This window comes from Nothobranchius furzeri, chromosome 9, assembly GCF_043380555.1.
Source record: "Nothobranchius furzeri strain GRZ-AD chromosome 9, NfurGRZ-RIMD1, whole genome shotgun sequence".
Lineage (NCBI taxonomy): Eukaryota > Metazoa > Chordata > Actinopteri > Cyprinodontiformes > Nothobranchiidae > Nothobranchius > Nothobranchius furzeri.
The window spans coordinates 65981235-65999813 of NC_091749.1; the positions used below are offsets into that span (position 1 = coordinate 65981235).

The following is an 18579-nucleotide window of genomic DNA, read 5'->3' on the forward strand; positions in this document are numbered from 1 at the left end:
CCAGTGGTTCCAAAACTGCCGAAACTCTGGCTGAGTCCTTGAAAGGGCTTGGAGTTCCTCCATCTTGTTGTCCAGTGATCTCACATTGCCCATTATGATCGATGGAAGAGATGGTTTGAATTTCCTCTTTCTCTGTCTCCGTTTTGCTCCCGCTCTGCATCCACGCTTTTTACGTTTTAGCTCATTTGGGATTTGTGGCTTCAGTTGAGGTATTATTTCAGCCTTTCCAATGTTAATCAGCTGCTCCGGATTGTAAACAGCTTGTTGCCATGGTTACGCATCATAACAAATGCTCAAAAAGTGAAAAAAGCTAAAAAATAGCAGTAAAAATCCTCCAAGCTTCACAGCACCAGAAACAGAAAAGTAAAGTTTCCAAAAAATACCGTTTTTCTTGAGAAACTAGAAGAAAAAATGCCCAAGAAAAGGCAAAACTTACATAAAGTCAACAGAGCTACTCCAACATGCAGCCGCCCAGAGCAGCGCAGTTCCGGAAAAGTGCTGTAGTGAGTTTAGCTCCGGGTTAGCTGTAGTGAGTTTGGAATGACAGCGTTGAGTTGAGATGTGTTCCTCTGACTGCTTGGGTCCTGTTTTACATACCTGTGCTGCATCAAGGCGAGTTGGGGTGACAAAAGATTAATGGGCTCGACACACGGGAGGCGACAAACGACCGCGATCAGCGAAATTTGTCGCCGTCGCTTTTATTACCTGACACACGGGAGGCGATCCGCGGCAGCGGCAAAGCCGTCTACGCGTTCTGTTCCATGGCGAAATCGAAACTTCCGTTGTTTTGTGTGGCTGTGTCAGGTTGGAGGGAATTAAGGTTATTTAAGCGGTTCAGAGTTAATAAAGTGGTAGATGTGATGTTTCACAAGGTGCTGCTAGAGTTATGTGAAATCTTACTCCTGATTTTACTATAAAACATAATAATAATCAACTTCTCCTCCATGTTTGCTCGGAGGTGTACGGAGCATCCGGTCCGCTCATTGGTCAGTGAATGAAATCTCCGTTGATTGGTCCTCGTCCGAGCGACAGCGATGAAAAGTTGAAAATGTTTAAACTTTCTGGGATCGCGTCGCTGGGTCGCCTGTGCACGACACGTGCACGAGCGCAAAATTTCAGATGCACGTTTTTCGCGTTTCGCTTGGTAGGAGGGAGACCCGTGATTATCGCTTTGTCGCGCATGTCTCATTGAAAATGAATGGAGGAGAGGCGATGTCGCCTCCCGTGTGTCGAGCACATAGGGCTGGGCGATATGGCCTCAAATCTATATTGCGATATAATTTGAAGCATGTGCGGTAACGATATTTTTTGCGATATATTTTTTCCTCTGTTTATATATGTCAAAATGACATGCTTTTAAATATCCTCATGTGGCAAATAAATGCCACATGAGGCATATAGGCCTCCTCCTCCTCCACCCACTCCATGCTTGCAGTCACTGCCATTCTGTTGTCCCAATGTCAGCAGGGTGCACATCTTAGTGACGTCATGTGTCATCGCGATATTGCGGGATTGCGATATAGCCAAAAACTATCATTACCCAATTTTCTATTGCTTCTACCTTATATTGTTTATATTGCCCACCCCTACAACAGATCAATAAATCTATAAGTGATGGGTTTGGTGACATGGTGAAACAAACCAAAAAAACTCATCTGATATGTTTCATATCAAACTGCATAGAAGAGGGAGCTGTCCATGTCCAGTCAAAAGATGAGGGAGATATACTTTAAAATATTGACTTTTGTCTTTCTGCCACTGTTAAGCGTGTGTGTGTGTGTGCATGAGTGTGTGTGTGTGCTGGTTCTGACCAATGTGAAGGTGATCCAGCTGCTCTGTCTGAAGGTGAACAATCCTCCAAACTCTGTAGGAAGCTGCTGGAGGTCCACATGTTTTCTTAAAGTCTTTAATGAGCATAGCACCTCCACCTGCAACACACACATGCAAACATATTGTGATTAACCCCTTCTTTCCACCAGAGCCGTCAGCAGCACGTTACTGCAGCAGCACGTCTTGCTCGAGTAAGCTGCTGCTTGGCCCATCCCACGAGACGCGAAGCAGCAGGGGAGCAGCTGTCACCGACAGAGCACAAAGTCACACGAGTGACTTCGTCAGTAAACACAACAACAAGCAGGAGAAAACTACAACATGGCTCCAAAAGGTTTGTGTTTTATGTTCTGTCTGTTTTATAATCGCCAATACGGACATGAAAAACAAAGGAGACCGCTAGCTAGGTGATAACTTCTCACGGGGCGGCACAGTTAGTAACTTTTTTTTAAAGTAAAGCAACCGGAAGGAAGTACGTTCTTTATTCTGAAAATCTCGGGAGCTTCGCTCCGTTTCTGCGTCTGATTTCCTGTCTTTCCTTCCCCAAAAATGTCGAACTTGACCCGTTTCAGAGGCGTCGCGCGTAGAAAATAGAACCGGCGCGTAAGGGCCACGACATGCTGCTCCTGAGACGCGGCCGACTCGCGCTGCTGACGGCTCCGGTGGAAAGAAGGGGTAAGACTGTGCATGAGCAGGAGGCAGGATGTGATCAGGTGTGCGGAGTCACCTGTGTGGAAGCTGGTTTGTCCAGATGCAGTGAAGAGTCTTTGTTAGCAAGGATTAACACAGAGTGGACTGAACCAGGTGTGGCCTCCTACACACACACACACACACACACACACGCACACGCACACGCACACGTACACACACAGAAGTTGGACAATCCCTAATTAGACTTCAGCATGTTGGCAGAAGGAAGAGGATTCTGGTGTGTCTGCATTTATTCACCAATCAGACTCTTGACCTGGAACACCCGTGTGTGTGTGTGTGTGTGTGTGTGTGTGTGTGTGTGTGTGTGTGTGTGTGTGTGTGTGTGTGTGTGTGTGTGTGTGTGTGTGTGTGTTTTCAAACCTACCTGCAGAGACTCTAGGGCGGAGAACAAATCTGAAGAAGGAGCAGCACTGCGAGCATCCGCCAACACCGTCAGCCCTAATGCTCGCACTTCTGCCCTGTTTAAAACAGGAAGTGATGTCACACAAAGATCATGCCAACTGTGTGTCCGCTGTCAAAAATGTCAGCTGTTTACCTGATGGTGGAGGTGTAGTACAGCAGGAGGCGGAGCAACATGGTGGAGTCACAGTTTGGGTTCCACCATACTGAGTGAGAGCAGAAGACAGTGAGCAGGACCCGTCCTCCACGGTCTCTGGTTCCTGATAAAACATACCAACTAGCTTAAAGCTCAGGTTTAAAAATACAGCTTGTCCTATAAGTCGTGGAGCAGAATCTGTGGTTGTCTTTCAATCTGTCTCCGTGTGCTATTGGACAAAGAACAACAGGACGTATTCACCGCTACAGATTAATGGGGCAGGCCACATAGACTGTCGAAGAAGACGCAAATACATCCTTTCTCTAAATTAACGATCAAAGTGCCTCTATCTGATCTCGACTCAAAGTAAAGCCCAATTCTAAATAGTTCAACGTCGATTCTAAAGCCGTTTCTAACAAGCCGCCACCATCTTTGTTTTTCTTTTGTTATGATGTACATATGAAGATGGAGATGGTGTTATAGACATTTAAATGTCCAGAGTCTTCATTTATAAAGCTTGCTTAAATGCAAAACAGGATCAAAATGTGTGTATATTTCTACAAAAACAGATTTTATTAAGAAAAACTTGATAGGAAAATGTGCGCTACAGGTGACTGACATGCTTCTGAAGAGCTTGAGGTGATTCAACCACTAGATCAAGTGTGTTAGAGCAGCGTGTCCCTTCATAAGCATAAGTTAGCAGGTTATCTTCAAGCCGACTCTCAGACAGAACTAGATTTAAACCATGACAGACAAAGCCGGTTCACTCATTTGTTGCCATTATTTTCTGCACATGTTGAGATTTTATTTTGTTTGTGTTTTCTTACCAGGCAGACAAACAGCTCCAGATCTCAGCAGCTGACTGTAAAAGGAGGACTGAGGAGCCTGGAGGCAATGGGAGGGTTTAGAGAACTGAGAGGGCTTTGATGGAAATGTGGGTGGAGCTACAATCTTCTCAGACTCTTCTGGACTGGGACCAGTAGACACACTGGCATCTGAAAGGACAGGAGTGGAACCTGTGGAAAGGAAACACTGTCAGTGGGAATGAAACACTTCCTGTTAAGCAGTCTGAAGTCTGAATTATCAGAGACAAGGCAGAACAAAAAATACAAAAATATTTAAAAATCATGTAATAAAAATTGGGAAAATGGAAAATTTTAAAGAAATGTGAAAGACAGAATTTATTAAGAAAAGGTAACATGGGATCCCAAGAATGTCATAATTGGTAGAAACAGCAGCGTGAAAAGAAGGTAGTGAGGATTAATCTACAGAAGGTCACACAAAGGTCAGCTTGAACAGGTGAGGCTTCAGCTGCTTCTTAAAGGAGACCACTGAGTCCACTGATCTCAGGTTCAGGGGGAGAGAGGTCCAGAGTCTGGGGGCCACAGCAGCAAATGATCTGTCACCTTTGGTCTTTAGCCTGGTGCTGCACAACCAGTAGGCTTTGATCACTGGAGCTGTGGGTGTGTTTGGAGGACTTGGTCAGAAGCCGAGCACAGGCATTCTGAACCACCTGTAGACGGTTCAGGGAGGTTCTGCTCAGACACGTGAAAAGAGAGTTACAGTAGTCTAAGCATGAGGAGATGAAGGTGTGGAGAACTGTCTCAAGTTCAGAGCGGGACAGAATGGGACTCAGCTTAGCAATGTTCCTGAGATGGAAGAAGGAAGAGCGAACCAGAGAACTGACATGAGAATCCAGAGTGAGAGCTGGGTCAAAGATCACACCAAGATTCCTGACAGAGGGTTTGGTGTGAGAAGCAAGCTGACCAAGAGAGTCTCTGACTTTGGGAACCAGCTTGTCTGGGGCACAGATGAGGATCTCAGTCTTATCTTCATTCAGCTGAAGAAAGCTCCCACCATCCAGGTTTTAATAGAGTCTAAGCAGGTGTGTAACAGCTGCAGCTTCTCCATCTCATGGAGCTTAAAGGAGATGTACAGTTGGATGTCATCCGCATAAAGATGGTAGGAGATTCCTTTAAAGGAGCTCAGGATGTGCTGAAGAAGAAGCAGATAGAAGAGAAAGAGTATGTTTATGTTTATTATGTTTATTTATTTGGCAGACGCTTTTATCCAAAACGACGTACAATTTAGAACTTGTAGGGCATGTTGTGATCTGTGGGGGAAACCGGAGTACCCGGAGGAAACCCACGCATGCATGGGGAGAACATGCAACTCCACACAGAAAGGCTACAGCCGAGTTTCGAACCTGCAAACTTCTTGCTGCGAGGCAACAGTGCTAACAACTGCGCCACCATGCAGCCCCAGAGTAGACGCCCCAGCACAGAACCTTGTGGGACACCATGGGTGAGTGAGGGGGTGGAGGACCTAAAACCTAAAACCTTGGAGACGGTCACAGAGAAGGAATGCTAGGCCTACCCAGTCTCTCAGCCTCTCCAGTAGCAGGTGATGGTCAACAGTGTCAAAGGCTGCAGCCAGGTCCAGCAGGACCAGAACAGAACAGTCCCCTGCATGATTAGAATGCATCCCCTCCATGCTCAGGGTGGCATTTTGGCAACAGAGGTACCTATTGGGGCCAGTGGGGGAGCTGGTTCCCTGGAGGGCTTAGGTCAACCAGCCATTCCTCCCCATCCCCACATATTTTTCTCGTCCTGCTCCCTCACATCGTCACACAAACATGCACATAGGACCCTGGGGGGTGGACAAGTAAGGAGGTGCGGGTATGGACCCCATTTCCGCATTCCTGTGGCAGCCTGCCCCCCCAATTTTATTTTTACATTAAACACTTCCACCAATGACATTCCATGCAAACACACACTTAGGGCCTTGGGAGTGAGCACATTTAATGGCATTTGGCAAGGGGATCTTTCAGCCTCATCCCAGGTGCCGGTGCCCACTTCCAATTTTAATCTGCACTTTGACACAGAGGGCTGTGGGGGGAAGAGGGGTGGTGTGGTGGCATCAGCTGGCGTAGGCCAGACGATGCCTGCACTGCCAGCTCACCACAGCCACGAATACACCTCATCAGCACGCACCAACACTGTATTGGAGCAGGTGGAGGGTGACTAGGGGTCTTTGCACACCTCTGTTGTCGCTTGGCTTCACGGGGCTGGAGGCTAGGAGGGGGATCTGGCCGTCTGGCTGGGGTCTGGGGTGGTGGGTCGCTTTGCTCGGCGTTGGGCAGGGGAGCCTGCTCATCAGCACCCTAGCAGAAAGGGTTGAACTCTGGGAACCGGTAATGGTTGTACCCCATGTGCATCAGTACCGGGATCAGAGTGAATAGGGTGTGTATGGGGAGCATGAGTGGGTGTCCGGCATGCATTTTTGTAAGTCTTTGGTTGTATGTAAACCATAGCATCTTACTTAATAAACTAATGCAATTTAAAATATCACCTGAAGCTTTGAAATGGTTCAGTTCATACCTGGAGGGTAGACAGCAGTGTGTTAGGGTTAATGAGGTCAAGTCAAGTTTGCTTGCAAACAACATGGGTGTACCACAAGGATCCGTGCTTGGTCCATTGCTGTTTACAATGTACATTAATGACCTTCCGATGAGCTGCTCAGGCGTCAACTGCCAGATGTATGCTGATGACACCGTCATTTATGTGTCCACAAAAACACCTGGCCTGGCAGGAGAGCGCCTGACGCAGGCTTTATCAGACATCTCAGAATGGCTAGAGTCATCCCACCTAACTCTTAATGTTAAAAAAACTGTGTCCATATGCTTCTCCATGAGAAACAGGCCTGATCAGGAACTATTTCAGGTTAGGATTAAAGAGAAAATCATTGAAGTAAGGAGTGATGTGAAGTACCTTGGGATCATCCTAGACAAACACCTAAAATTTGACAGTCAGGTTAAGCACGTCTGTAATAAGGTTAAAACAAATTTAAACTGCTTCCGTTTTATCAGAAGGAACCTGTCACACCAAACTGCTAAACTGTACATGCATGCACTGATCTTTCCCCACTTATCATACTGCATTACATCATGGTCACAGGCTTCTGCCACCACTCTAAAACCTATAGTCTTAATATACAAGCAAGCAATAAAAATTATGGACCAGAAACCATTGAAATGGCATCATTGCCGTATTTTAAGGAAACATAATCTTCTCACTTTTGAAAATTTTATTAATTATAGCACTCTAAGATTCTTTTTCAATTGTCTAAATGATGAATTGTCTAAACTGTTCTCTACTGTGGCCATCAGACGTCGGAGCTCTCATAGAACGATCACTCGAGCCTCCACCTGCGGCGATTGTCTCGTCCCGCGGTGCAAGACTTCTTTTGGTCAGTCTGCTCTTTCTGTAAAGGGGGCCAAACTGTGGAAGTCTCTACCTGTTGACCTAAAACTAGAAACGGACAGTAACGTTTTTAACAAAGAACTCAAAAAATGGTTAAAGTCTAAACAACAATGTCTACATGAATAGTTTTAAAGTCTTGCATTGCTGCTCAAATTGCCTTGTTTTATTCTTTTTATTCTTTTTTATTGAAAATTGTTTGCAATTTTAATCTGTTTTCTCTTTGATTTATTGTTGATCTCTTTGTATTTTATTTAAATGTAGTCTACTTTTTAGAAAGGTTCTATGGACAAGTGTTGCAAATTAGCACGTGTGCTAACACACTAAACAATGCATCTGGTTCGTCCAATGTAATTGCTGTGTCCATGTCAAATAAACATCACTCATGTGTATGTGTGAGCATGAGGGAGGGAGTGTGTGACTGTGTTTGTGTATGACTGAATATGTCAGGTGGGGCCTTTGACTCCTCCCCTCTCCTGGGACTTCTTTTGCTGCTATACATCTTCGCCTCCCCTCCCCCTGTCACACTTGGTGTGGAGTGTGGTGCTGTGGTTGGTACTTAAAGAGCAAGTCACCCCCTATCAGAGTCCAACTCCACTCCCACTTCATGTTTGAAAAATGCAATAAATGCTGTTGTCTGGCAGACCAAGAGGGCGGAGCTGTTAACAAATACACACACACACACACACACACACACACACACACACACACACACACACTGTGGCTGCCGTCAGCCACAGTCATGCAGTTTTGAGATAATTTATGGTTCAAGTTATGATAAATAAGCTAAGAATATTTTATTTTTAATAATGTATACGTTATGGGGTTTAAAAGCACACATTTAAATGGTTTACAGAATATTTCCAGGGTGGAACCAATGTTTAGTTTGTTGTTTCGGGGTTGACAATATTTTCAGTTGCACGCCACACTTGATAGGCGGCAGCATGCTAACCGCTATCATTCGTTGGTAGAGCTATGCAGACGCATGCAATGACGTTTTCCAGCTGTGGAAAGGAGTGACACTGCAAGATGTGCTTTTTATTAACCCCTGCAAGTTAATGCGGCCAATGAGGTATGCAATGTGTGTGTTTATGTCGTGATGGGAAAATAAGATGTTTGTTTGTGACAGAACTGTCGAGTCTATGGTGGTCACGGGTAATTTGTAAATGTAAATTGTGAGTGTTTTATCTTGTGTATTAGTGTTTCATTGTTTATTCTCTATGAGAACGATTTATTGTGGAAATTGATTATTCTATGTCATTTGTACAGTTCTCACGGCACCGTTGGTGGCACCTGTGTGCAATAAATGCCAGTCAAAATTCAAGAACGCCTTGTGTCCGTTTTCAACTTGGAGGGAGTTACACACACACACACACACACACACACACACACACACACACAGGCTCACGACAGCACTGTAACATCATAATGTACCAGTTTACATCATAGCATACCTCTTAGCCAATAGCGGTGGCAGATTTAAATTCAAATATAGTTCAGAGTTTTTACCTGACAACGGCACAACACTGCCAGTTTTAGGCAGAATAAATTTTAACTAAGATGCACTGAAGTGCCAAATTATTGACTAGACGTGTCTGCAGCACGATTAGACACTCGTTTATTTAGTTTATCAGCAAAAAAAAGTTTATTTGGGGGTGACTTGCTCTTTAATACACTGTGATTTATTATCGTGAATGTTCAGTAAAACAATGTTTTTATATTTCCTCATCAGGTTGGCACAGTGATAGCTTGCTCCTGTTGTATTGTTGTGTGTCCCTTTTCTTTTTCTTTTTTTTCTCTCCTTCTGCAGGTCTAGAAGCATTGATTGTTTGTTTTTGTGGACCCCCCCCCTCCTCCTTTTGTCTCTTCCTTTCTCTTTCACCTCTGTCTCCGTGTCTGGTCGGAATTACAAAGCATTCAAAAAACAATAACAATAAAGTTTTAAGGATCAGGCGTGACATTAAAAGCAGAAGCTTTGATGCTCCACCTGAGAGTAAATCTGTAAGGCTTGTCACCAGCATTAATTCTGTTTGCTTCACAGCCAGACAGGACACGGTAAAAAAAATAAAAATAAGAACAGTCCCCTGCATCACTGTGAGCCAGAAGGTCATCAGAGACCCTAAGAAGAGCTGTTTCAGTAGAATGAGCTCTAAGAAAACCTGGCTGGAAACTATCATAGATGTTATGTTCATCAAGAGCAGCTGTGAGTTGTTTAGCCACAACCTTTTCCAAGATCTTGGAGATGAACAGAAGTTTAGAGATAAGACTGAAGCTGCTACAAAAAGATGGACCAAGATTGTCTTTTTAAAGTGGGTGGATTACAGAATTCTTAAAATAAGCAGGAACGAGCTTCCGGTTCCGGTCCTGGTGCGGATGGCATCTTAGCAGGGGGGCTCTCGACTGAAACTTATCGAAACTGCCCCAAAGCGAAAACTTTAACTAGCGAAGTGCAATCTAAGACAATAAGGGGGCATAAATGACGTCCAGAAAAAAAAACAAAAAGGCCAAGAAGTCAACTGCTGAACGAGCTGAAGACGGCGACTCGCAGCTAGCAGACGACGCTAACGCTAGCTCCCCCGGGGCTAGCAGAAGCTACTCTCCCACTCCGAGTGGGGAGGGTCATGGGACTGAAGATGAGGAGGACCCGGTCAGCTTGACGATGATATTGAAAGAGCTGAGAGGCATTGGCAAGGAGGTGAAAGAATTTCGCAGACACGAAATCGCAACTATTGGAAATAAGAGGCGAGTTGGATAAAGCTAACGCATGACTCAACGAGGTGGAAACCAGGGTGTCTGAACACGAAAATGAGCTCCAAAACACAGACGAGATTATGGCCGAGATATTAACAATGCAAGAAAGGCTTCAAGCTAAACTGACCTCGCTGGAGGCCTACTCGAGGAGGGAGTCGCTCAGGCTATACGGCGTACCAGAGGGGGCAGAAACGGGAGCTCCATCTATGGCCCATTTTGTGGAGAAGCTGCTTCGGGAGAACCTCAGCATCTCTCCTTCAACGGCGCTACAGATTCAGAGAGCACACCGAGCGCTTTCACCACCCCCTCCGGATGGTTCCCAACCCAGATCGATCCTGGTAAAATTCCTGTGTTTTACTATTAAAGAAGAAGTGTTGACGCTGGCCTGGCAGAAGAAATGTTTCATGCTGAATTCTAACAAGATCAGCCTCAACCATGACTACCCCCCTGAGATCATGGCTATGAGGAGGGAATATGCGGAGACTCGAAAGGTCTTAAGGAGAAGAATCTTCGGTTCAGGACCCTGTACCCGGCGCGGCTTAAGGTGTTTTTTGAAGAAGCGAAAACCTATAACACCGTGGAGGAGGCAATGGCGGACCTGGCGAGTCGGGGTCTGCCCGTGAAGGTGATTGCCCCCCCGGGGAATCCCAGAGAAAAACTATAAAGGTGTGTGCTGTGGCAGGGAGTTGGAGGTCGACGCCTGCGACAGAACCGAGGGGTCCCAGACTACAGAGAGAAGCTGCAAGTTTACAGGCGAGGGGGGAAATGACTTTGTTACGTGGTTGTTACTGGACAATATGGTGAATTATAATTTATGTCGAGCTAGGTTGGGTGAGGTGTCCCTTTGCTATGACCGCTGTTATGATGGAAGGCCCCCTAACTCTAGGAGTAAAAAGGGGTTTCCCTTCAAACTTTGAGGGTGACAGTGGAAGAGATCCACTGTTGGAAGTCAGCCCAGGAGCTTTTAAGCTCCAGTCGTGTTCAATTGTTGATACTTGCTTTCTTTGTAAGGGGGGTTGCCTGCTGCTATTGAGTTTATGCTGTGTGTTGGGTTAATATATTTTAATGAGTAGTCAGTCAGTAAAATTTCTTTCTTTCAATGTTAACGGGGTTTTGAATATGATCAAGATGAGTAAAATATTGTCTAAATTAAGGAAAGAGAAGGCCCAAATCGCATTGCTTCAGGAGACACACATGAACCAAACAGACCATTTAAGACTGACAAGAAAGGGTTTAAATACGTATTCTCTTCTTCCGTCCAAACTAAACACATGAGGGGTGTGGCTATAGTTATCTCTGTTCTCTAAATTATGAGCACATCTCTGAAGTATGCGACGAGGAAGGGAGATTTCTTAGAGTAACAGGTAGGATAGATGGGTTTGAAATTACAGTTCTAAATGTTTACGCCCCACCTGGGAGTGATTGGCCTTTCTACAGGAATATTTTTGATTTAATGTTGGACTCCAGTGGGACAGTTGTCTGTGGGGGATTTTAATCTAAGGCTTGATCCTAGAATGGACTCATCTAACCCGACTAATCAGACACCTCTCACCAGAAAAGTCTGTAGCTATATGCTAGAGATGGGAATAATGGACGTTTGGAGAGATCGCCACCCATCTACTAAAGATTTTACTCATTACTCAGGTTCCTTTAAAGTATATACAAGGCTGGATTATTTTTTTATGTTCAATGCAGATAGATTTAGGGTCATGGAATGCGATATATTAACAAGGGATTTATCTGATCATAGCCCTATCTCTTTATCTCTACTGGTGGCTTTGAAAAAGCGTACCACTCTGTGGAAATTTAATTCACACCTATTTAATGATTCAACTGTAGTTTCCAAAATAAAGGCGGACATTAAAGAATTTTTGGAAACCAATGACACGGGAGAGGTATCCCCAACTATTCTATTGGACACGCTCAAAGCGGTAATGGGAGGTAAGTTAATTTCTATCGCCTCCCACTTTAAGAGGATCAAAGGGTAGAAATTAGCCGATTTACAGGCGAATTTTAAGTTGAAACAACAGGCAGATGTTGACTCTCCAAATCCTACTATAAAGCAGGAAATCAGGCATTTACAGGGTGAAATAAATTATATTTTTACACAAGAGGCCCAAAACAATTGCATCTTTTTGAGGCAGAAATATTACGAGTTAGGAGGGAAATCTGAAAAATACCTGGCTTATAAATTATGCAAACAAAGGGAGGAAAATACGATCTACCAAATCAAAGATCCTAAAATTAGTAACCTGCCAACAGAATTAGAAAACATCCACCAATGTTTTGAAAATTTCTTTAGGAAATTGCATTGACAACCCACTGCGACAGAGGAGAGTAGTATTGATGCCTTTCTTAGTTCTTTAGAACTACCTGCACTCCTGGGTCCCCAAAATGAGTATTTAAGACACCCCATTTCGGCAAGGGAAATTAATACAGCTATCTCCAGACTAAAACCAGGAAAGGCAGTTGGCCCGGATGGTTTCAGTTCACATTGGTATCGCTGTTTGAGGGCAGAATTAGTCCCCATACTTCTTAAGTCATTTAATTGAACCCTACAGGAGGGAGTAATCCCATCCTCTTGGAGGGAGGCAACTATTCCTGTTATCCCAAAAGAGGGAAAAGATAGGCAAGAATGTGGGAGTTACCGTCCAATCAGCGTCCTCAACCTGGACTACAAATTTATGCTTTATGGTTAACTCCTTGTGGGCTAGAGACGTGAGTATTATTAAATCTTACTGCTCTCAGAGCCTCGAGCTGCTGTCCATTAAAGTCAAGCCTTTTTACCTCCCGAGGGAGTTCAGCTCAGTTCTCCTCTCAGCTGTGTACATTCCACCACACGCAAATAGAGTTACGGCTATGGACGAACTGTATGACATCATTACTGGACCTGAGAATATTAATCCAGAAGCTGCCTTTATTGTGCTGGGAGACTTCAATAGAGCCAACATGGAGAAGGTTCTCCCTAAGTACTATCAGCACATCTCCTTTCCCACAAGAGGTGATCAAACATTGGACCATTGTTACACTCCTTTCAAAGAGTGTTACAAACCCCTCCCCCGCCCAGCTTTTGGTAAGGCTGACCACTGTTCCATTCTGCTGCTGCCTGCATACAGACAAAGACTAAAACAGGAAAAACCAGCTTCCAGGGTTGTTCACAAATGGGACAGCGAGGTTGAGGGGGTCCTGCAGGACTGCTTTGAGACAACTGACTGGCAGATATTTGTGGATGCAGCTGATGGTAACATCAATGAGCTCACGGACTCTGTCATTGGATATATTGGGAAGAGCATGGATGAAATCATCACAAAAACCACTGTCCGCATATATCCAAATCAGAAACCCTGGGTGAACAAAGACGTCCGCACCAAGTTAAAAGTGCGGACCTCTGCCTTTAATTCCGGGGATGCTGATGCATATAAAGCAGCCAGGTATGACCTCCGAAAGTCCATAAAAAAGGCCAAGAAGGACTACAGGAACAAAACGGAGTCCAGCTACCACAGCTTCGACACCAGGCGACTGTGGAATGGACTGCGCTGCATCACTGATTACAAGAAGGTCAGCACAGTTGATGTTCAGCTCACTGCATCTCTCGCAGACGAGCTCAACAACTTTTATGCTCGTTTTGATGCAGATAACGGAGAGCAGATCCTCTACCCTCAGGAGGACAGTGGGGCTGTACCCTTAACTCTGAAAACAGAAGCTGTGAGATGGACCTTTAAAAAGGTCAATCCTCACAAAGCTCCAGGACCGGACGGCATCCCAGGCCTGCTACTCAGAGTGTGTGCAGACGAGCTGGCAGAGGTGTTTACCAACATCTTCAACCTCTCCCTGAGGCAGTCGTTGGTCCCCACGTCCCTCAAAGCATCCACCATCATTCCTGTTCCCAAAAAATCAGTGGTCTCCTGTCTGAATGACTACCGTCCTGTGGCGCTGACATCCGTCATCATGAAGTGCCTGGAGCGGCTGGTCAAATGTCACATCTGCTCCTCTCTCCCTGACACACTGGACCCTCTTCAGTTTGCCTATAGGACAAACAGAGCTACAGAGGATGCCATCGCCCTAGCAACACATACCACCCTCACTCACCTGGAGAAAGGGAATACATATGCAAGAATGCTCTTCATCGACTACAGCTCGGCATTTAACACCATTATCCCCTCAAAACTTGCCACGAAGCTTGTCGACCTTGGGCTGGGAACACCGATCTGCAGATGGATTCTAAACTTCCTTACAAACAGGCCCCAGGTGGTGAGAGTGGGTAAACACACTTCATCATCACTCATCCTAAACACAGGTAAGCCCCAGGGTTGTGTGCTTAGCCCCCTCCTATATTCCTTGTTCACGCACGACTGTGTTGCTAAACATGAGTCCAACATCGTCATCAAGTTTGCGGATGATACGACCATCATAGGCCTCATCACAGGGAATGATGAGACGGCCTATAGAGAGGAGGTGATGGCATTGCATGAGTGGTGCCTGGATAATAGCCTGTCTCTCAACATCAGCAAAACCAAAGAAATGATAGTGGACTACCGGAAACGACCAGTCAGGGAACACCAACCCATCCACATCAACGGTATCATGGTCGAAAGGGTCAGCAGCTTCAAGTTCCTTGGAGTCAACATCACTGAGGACTTCTCCTGGACCCTCCATACAGATTCTACTATCTGAAAAGCTCGCCAGAGGCTTTACTTCCTGAGGAGGCTAAGGAAGTTTGGCATGAACACTAGTATCATCTCAAAGTTCTACAGGTGTGCTATTGAGAGCTTGCTGTCGAGCTGCATCACAGTTTGGTATGGAAGCTGCTCTGCCAGCAGCCGTAAATCACTACAGAGGGTGGTGAAAGTAGCAGAGCACATCACTGGCACAAGGCTTCCTGCCATTCAGGACATTTATCTCCAGCGATGCCTCCGGAAAGCACGCAGCATCATCAAGGACCATAGCCACCCAGCGCATCAGCTGTTCTCCTCGTTACCATCTGGCAGGCGTTACAGGAGTCTGCCTGCTCGGACTACGAGACTTAAAAACAGATTCTACCACCAAGCCATACGACACCTCAACCATTACACTTAAACACACACAAACACACACAACACAGGATACAGATGTTACCCTGCAGTTCCACAAGTAAAATTTAATCTGCACTGGTTTCTTCAATTTAATGTTACTACTCACTTTTTTTTTAGATATATTTATATTTAGTCATCTATACTTATCTATTTAGTAAGCTTTTACTTTTAGGATGACTCTAATATTTTGCTTTTACTGTATTATACCTTCTTCTTTTTCTATTGTATTATGCTGCTGAGAGACCGCTGCTCGTCAAACACATTTCATTGCAATGTTGACCCTGTGCTAACTTGCATATGACAAATAAAACTAAAAGAAAAAGAAAATAAATTGTTTACTTCACTTCTCACCCATAGGCTGGAAAAGCTGTTACCTGACCTCATTAACTTAGATCAAACTGGTTTTATTTGCCATAGATAAACAACTGAAGAATCCTACACATCTCTACTCAATTACAGCAAAACAAAACCCAATCAATTATAGGTAGTCTAGACGCGGAGAAAGCTTTTGACTCTGTCAGATGGGTATTTTTGTACAAGGTCCTGGGGAAGTTTGGTTTTCAAGATGGTTTTATTAGAGTAATCCAAGCTCTCTATGATCGTCCGTCAGCTCGTATAAAAGTGAATGGTGATTTGTCTAAGCCTATTGTTCTGCAGCGGGGTTGTAGACAGGGGATGCGCAATCTCGCCACTTCTTTTCGACCTATTTATGGAGGTTTTGGGTCAATCAATTAGGCAAAATTATAATATTAAAGGTGTAACTCTGTCAGGCGTGGAGCATAAAATAGTAATGTTTGCTGATGATGTAATGGTCTGCCTCCAGAGAGATCATTTAGTGAACTGATGTCTACTCTCACCAATTTTGGAATGCTATCTGGCTATAAGATAAACATCTCCAAAACACAAGTGATGACGCTGAATTACACAGTTTCCATTGCCCTACGTAGGAAATTCAAGCTCAACTGGGATAATGAGAAAATTAAGCACCTAGGAATATATCTAACAGCCGACCTCTCTGGGCTCTTCCACGCAAACTACGAGTCAATATCTGCGGGTATAAAAGCTGATCTGCACAGAAGGAATCTGGTCCCTTTCCTGAGTCTCAGTTCCAACAGCAATCAAGATGAATGTGCTCCCCAGGCCGCTCTACCTCTTCAGAAATTTGCCAATAGGTGTGAGTGACCACCAGTTCATTGAATGGGATAAATGGATATCCAGATTTATCTGGCAAGGCCGAAAGCCAAGGATTAGGTACAATACCCTCCTAGCCTGGCAAGCCAGACTAAATAAATGTATTATTTAGTCTGGCCATGCTCCATTGACGGCTCTCGGTTGTGGGGCGGGTTCTACCGTTGTCTTTCAAATGATCTCCACATTCCACTGGACAATGAATGTGACATACTCTTGATTCACTCTGTTGCATCATCCCACCCACCAGGCAAATAGAGTGCCCTGATTGGCCCACAAAGTGGATAAAGCTCTGTGATTTGTTCACTAAGCAGATAGAGCACTATGATTGGCCCACCATTATGGACCAATCACAGCTCTTTATGTGTTTGAAACCCCTCTAGAGAGCTGTGATTGGCTAGCCAGAGTCCTGGTAGGAGCTGCGGAGGTTCCAATGGAGCGTGTCTAGACCAAACTTTGCAAAGCAAGAATTTGGTCTAGTTCACTAGGCTACTACCCTCCAGCTTTCCAAGGAAAAGGGAGCACTGGGTCTCCCCTGCCTCAGGAACAATTTCTACGCAGCTCAGATAACCCCCCTTCTATTCTGGTGTAACAAATCATATGTGGCAAGGTGGAAGGAACTGGAGTCTAACTTGTCAGTCCACTTCCCCCTACAGACTGCTATTGCAGACAAAGGTCTAATGTGCCAGCTGGAAGGGCTGAGCAACCCCTGGCTGGCCTACACCCTTCAAGCCTGGCAGAAGGTAATCAACATTTGTGGGCTACAGAAAATGTTAAGAATTTTTAGGTGGTTTGCCTTTGATTCAGATTTCGCTCCAAATAGACAAGACGCTAATATTAAATCTTGGATGAATTATGATCTCACAACATTTCTTTCTCTTATCCATAGAAACACTGTGCTCAGCTTTGAGACCTTACGAAACAAACATGCGTTGGCACATTGTGACTTTCACAGATATTTATAGTTGAGATCATATATCATTTATGAGTGCAAATTGACTGATTTAACAGATGCTGAGTCACATTTTTCCCTTAACTTGAAAAGTGCTTTACCTATGACACCAACTAAATCGATCTCAAAACTATACAAAGCCATCTCTAGTGCCGGTGAGGCCAACACTTTTTATGTCAAGGACAAATGGGTGAGTGAATTGGGAGCTGATGTTTCCTCAGAGGAGTGGAGCAAAATGTGGTCTTTCCAGTGGTCAACGTCCAGCTCAGAGAGCTGGAGGGAACATGGTTGGAAGAATGTCATAAGATATTTCAAAACGCCATATCAGCAGAGATATCAAGGCACCCATACCACGGCCAATCCACGTGATCGGTATCGGTGATCGGTATCGGTGATCAGCATTCTTTGATATCGGTATTAGTGATCGGCAGCAAAAAACCTGATCGGTGCATCCCTAGGCGCTACTGCTGCTAATCATTTGCATATTTTTTGGGACTGTCCCAGGTTAAAGGAATTTTGGACGGGAGTTCAGACCTCGTTAAATACAGTTTTGAACATTCAAATCCCTTTAGACTTTAAAGTTTTATACATGGGGCTTGTCCCCTTTCTGAAATGTAGGAGTGAGATTAAGTTGGTGCAACTACTCTTGGTGGTATGTAAGAAAACAATAACGAGAAGATGGCTGAGCCCTGTACTCCCCACACTGGATGATTGGTATGGGATCATTTTAGAGATATTTAGGATTGAAAAACTGACATTTGTTAAATAATCAGAAGACCAAATTCTATGAAATCTGGAGCAAGTGGATCTTACTCATTTCCCCCTTAAGAGCGGACTTTATGTGATTCAAATGTTAATCAACTTTTTGTAACCTAGCAATTTCATTTCTTTTTTTGGCAGCAGCACAGGCAACCCCTCAGTTCCTGGTTATGTTTACTGTTCCATATAAATGTGTTTCACCCTTTAACTATTACAGGTTCCCCTCTCGAGCACAGTCTCTTTTCAGTAGTTTAGATATTAAGGGACTCTCCTTGATACTCCTCTATTAAGGATGAGGTGCTCTTGCCGTCCACTACTCATCTAGGATTCAATTGGGGAGGGGGAAAGGGGGGGGGGACGACCTGGAATGACCATGTTCCTATGTCATTTACATCTTGTTTTGTTTATTGATATATGTTCATTCCAAATAAAGATTTAATTCACAAAATAAATAAATAAAAAAAGCAGGAACCTGACCAAAACCAGGGAAGCATTAATTATGGAAAGCACACTGGGACCAATGGA

General features: G+C 44.6%; 1 protein-coding gene across 3 annotated transcripts in view; it reads right to left on the bottom strand.

Moving 5' to 3' along the window:
- plekhg4 (pleckstrin homology domain containing, family G (with RhoGef domain) member 4) overlaps positions 1–18579 on the bottom strand; it is a 66582-nt gene that overhangs the window by 9410 nt on the left and 38593 nt on the right. For 2 of the 3 annotated variants that reach the window (XM_070555050.1, XM_070555049.1), the window contains exons 6-10: positions 3901–4089; positions 3074–3197; positions 2903–2996; positions 2555–2641; positions 1812–1928 (exon numbers count right to left, since the gene is read on the bottom strand). In XM_070555050.1, coding sequence (XP_070411151.1) covers positions 1812–1928; positions 2555–2641; positions 2903–2996; positions 3074–3197; positions 3901–4089 — 611 coding nt within the window. The remainder of the gene's footprint in view (positions 1–1811; positions 1929–2554; positions 2642–2902; positions 2997–3073; positions 3198–3900; positions 4090–18579) is intronic. The other variant, XM_070555051.1, reaches the window with a different exon arrangement.